General features: G+C 34.7%; 1 protein-coding gene across 1 annotated transcript; it reads right to left on the bottom strand.

Moving 5' to 3' along the window:
* Nucleotides 1–1,310: 1,310 nt before the first annotated feature.
* On the bottom strand, nucleotides 1,311–2,170 carry LOC109591528 (uncharacterized). The gene is made up of 3 exons (XM_020007249.1): nucleotides 2,008–2,170; nucleotides 1,729–1,926; nucleotides 1,311–1,647 (listed from the first exon to the last, which is right to left on the bottom strand). Exons 1-3 carry the CDS (start codon nucleotides 2,122–2,124, stop codon nucleotides 1,459–1,461), a joined length of 504 nt encoding a protein of 167 aa, XP_019862808.1. The 5' UTR covers nucleotides 2,125–2,170; the 3' UTR covers nucleotides 1,311–1,458.
* Nucleotides 2,171–2,176: the final 6 nt, after the last annotated feature.

Genomic DNA, 2,176 nt, shown 5'->3' with positions numbered 1-2,176 from the left:
GCAAAGCAGAACCATTTATCCAATTTTTCCACTGGAACTGGATCACTACAGTGTATACAATAAAAAAATTGCATGCCTACATTTAGTGACGGAAATAAAAAATTTCAAAACTAAATAATACACTTCATGAATTTTCCTTGTCCCTTCAGTTTTTTTACTTGTTGCTATCTTCACTGGTTTTTGTGATGACACTATCTCTGACTTGCATGCAAGAACGAATTGATAGCTCCTTGTTAAATGTACCAACTGCAAGAAATAAATGGAATATGTACTAGACATAAATTCAAAATTCTCAACAAATCAAAGTGAAAAATACCTGAATACTACAGTGCTAACATTGCTGACCTGATTCACAAGAGATATCCACTTTTGCAGATATATAGACTTGTTCTCCTTTGCCTAACTCCATTCCAGCTTGATATTGATACAAGCAACTCTCAGAAACATTCTGTGCAAGAGAAAGAAAACATGAAACAATGCATCCAGTATATTTACTTTGCAATTAGACACTTTCACATATTTTCCATAGGTAATTCCACAGGATAGGAAGAATGAGAGAGCAAGAGCTAGTAACACAAAGTCTTTCATGCTAAAACTTGCAAGACTCTGTGACAAAACTCAGTATACACTAGCTGCCTCATATTTATACTAATCTGCATGTTGCTGCATGCCACCTGCATGCATGCATTTTGTTGTGCCGCATTAACTTTGTAAAAGATTGCGCCTAATTTCAGTTTCAGTGTGCATGTACCTAGACACCTGTGTAAACAGCATACATGGTCAACCACCCATATAATCCTTTTAATGAAACATGAGTGTTGTCTTAAAAAGATAACTTGTCTTAAAATACCATTAACAGTGTTTGTTTCAACAAAACAAATCCAATAACACAGCTTTAATAAACATTTTGAGATACAATATGTTTTGTAAATTGTCGCTTAAAGGCTAAATAAACTTATGGCCTAACTAACATGTCAAGCAGGATAAATAATGCTGTCCTACATTCATATAAATGATGTTTTGCTAAAATAGGCATCGTACATCAAGTTGCTAATGTACGTGTGCAATGTACGAGTACAATGTAGGGTAGGATTATCCTTCTAGTCTATATACTTCATGTCACTAAGACTTATAATTTGTACATGCATGTACATGCACTGACACTCTCTCACTATCTTACTATTATTTTTTATCAAACTTTAGACACAATATTGACCATTAACTTCCTATGGAAAACTCTCTTTCAGCCATTTTTGATGCATGCAGGGCCTTTGTGCAGTGATGTGTGTGCATCATCACTGGTGATCTACTTGAATATCTTTGTGATTCATTGTTTACAAAAAATAAAAATGCTTATATTCTAACTATGCTACACTAATAAAAAGCTTAAACTCAACTACAAAAAAGAGGAGTCCATTAAAAATGATCACATCAGTTTTCAATGATGATTGAAGAATATCAATTTGACCTTCTTGTTGAACAGAAACATCGTGAGGCTCCATATTGGCTACCCTTGCAAAGGACATTGAGGGGGTGGCTTCCATAACAATTACAAGCATAACACAGACCAAACAGTTTCTTTCTTCTATTTACTAGGCTCCAAGTACGTGATAGTTTACGAAATTTTTTCTTTTTTCTCCAAGAAATCTGTATATTTGTGACAAGAATGAATGAATCAGAGAAAGAAAAATAATATTGCCATTGCTGGATTATTACTGATAATATCACCTTGCACTTGAGCCATTTACACCGGATTCTCCCAGACTGCCGGTATGCATAAACAGTAATATTTCCTCGAGTTGTACCATAAACTTCAAAGCATGCATTAGCATCCTGTGATGATGAGCCACAGAGTGAGGTTGATGCTTCTGGATTAATGGTATAGGATATGGAGGCTGAGACTTCAATACCTAATTTGTATTTAATCTATTAGAAAAAGAAAATCAAATAAAAATATCTCTGACAACCAGCTTCTTTTTCACTCTACTCTCATATTTTGACTCTCACCAATACTCTAGCAGTAGCCTTTCCTGTAACAGTTAGAGTAGGTCCTGTCTCAAGCTTAGCTGATGCCTTCATGTTAACATCATTATCCAAACGTCCAATGAATGCATTGAAATTCATTTGTCCAGATATTTGACCACTGAGAGTGACTTTCAGAGTACCTACAATAATA

Source organism: Amphimedon queenslandica, unplaced genomic scaffold (assembly GCF_000090795.2).
Source record: "Amphimedon queenslandica unplaced genomic scaffold, v1.1 AMPQUscaffold_7943_Cont20110, whole genome shotgun sequence".
Lineage (NCBI taxonomy): Eukaryota > Metazoa > Porifera > Demospongiae > Haplosclerida > Niphatidae > Amphimedon > Amphimedon queenslandica.
This window is presented reverse-complemented; position numbering and strand designations above follow the sequence as displayed.

Coding starts and splice junctions, on each gene's coding strand:
- LOC109591528 (XM_020007249.1), bottom strand. CDS start 2,124: ATGAATTTCAATGCATTCATTGGACGTTTGGATAATGATGTTAACATG. Junction 1,927..2,007: donor AGGCTACTGCTAGAGTATTG/GTGAGAGTCAAA, acceptor TTTTTCTAATAG/ATTAAATACAAATTAGGTAT. Junction 1,648..1,728: donor GTAAATGGCTCAAGTGCAAG/GTGATATTATCA, acceptor ACAAATATACAG/ATTTCTTGGAGAAAAAAGAA.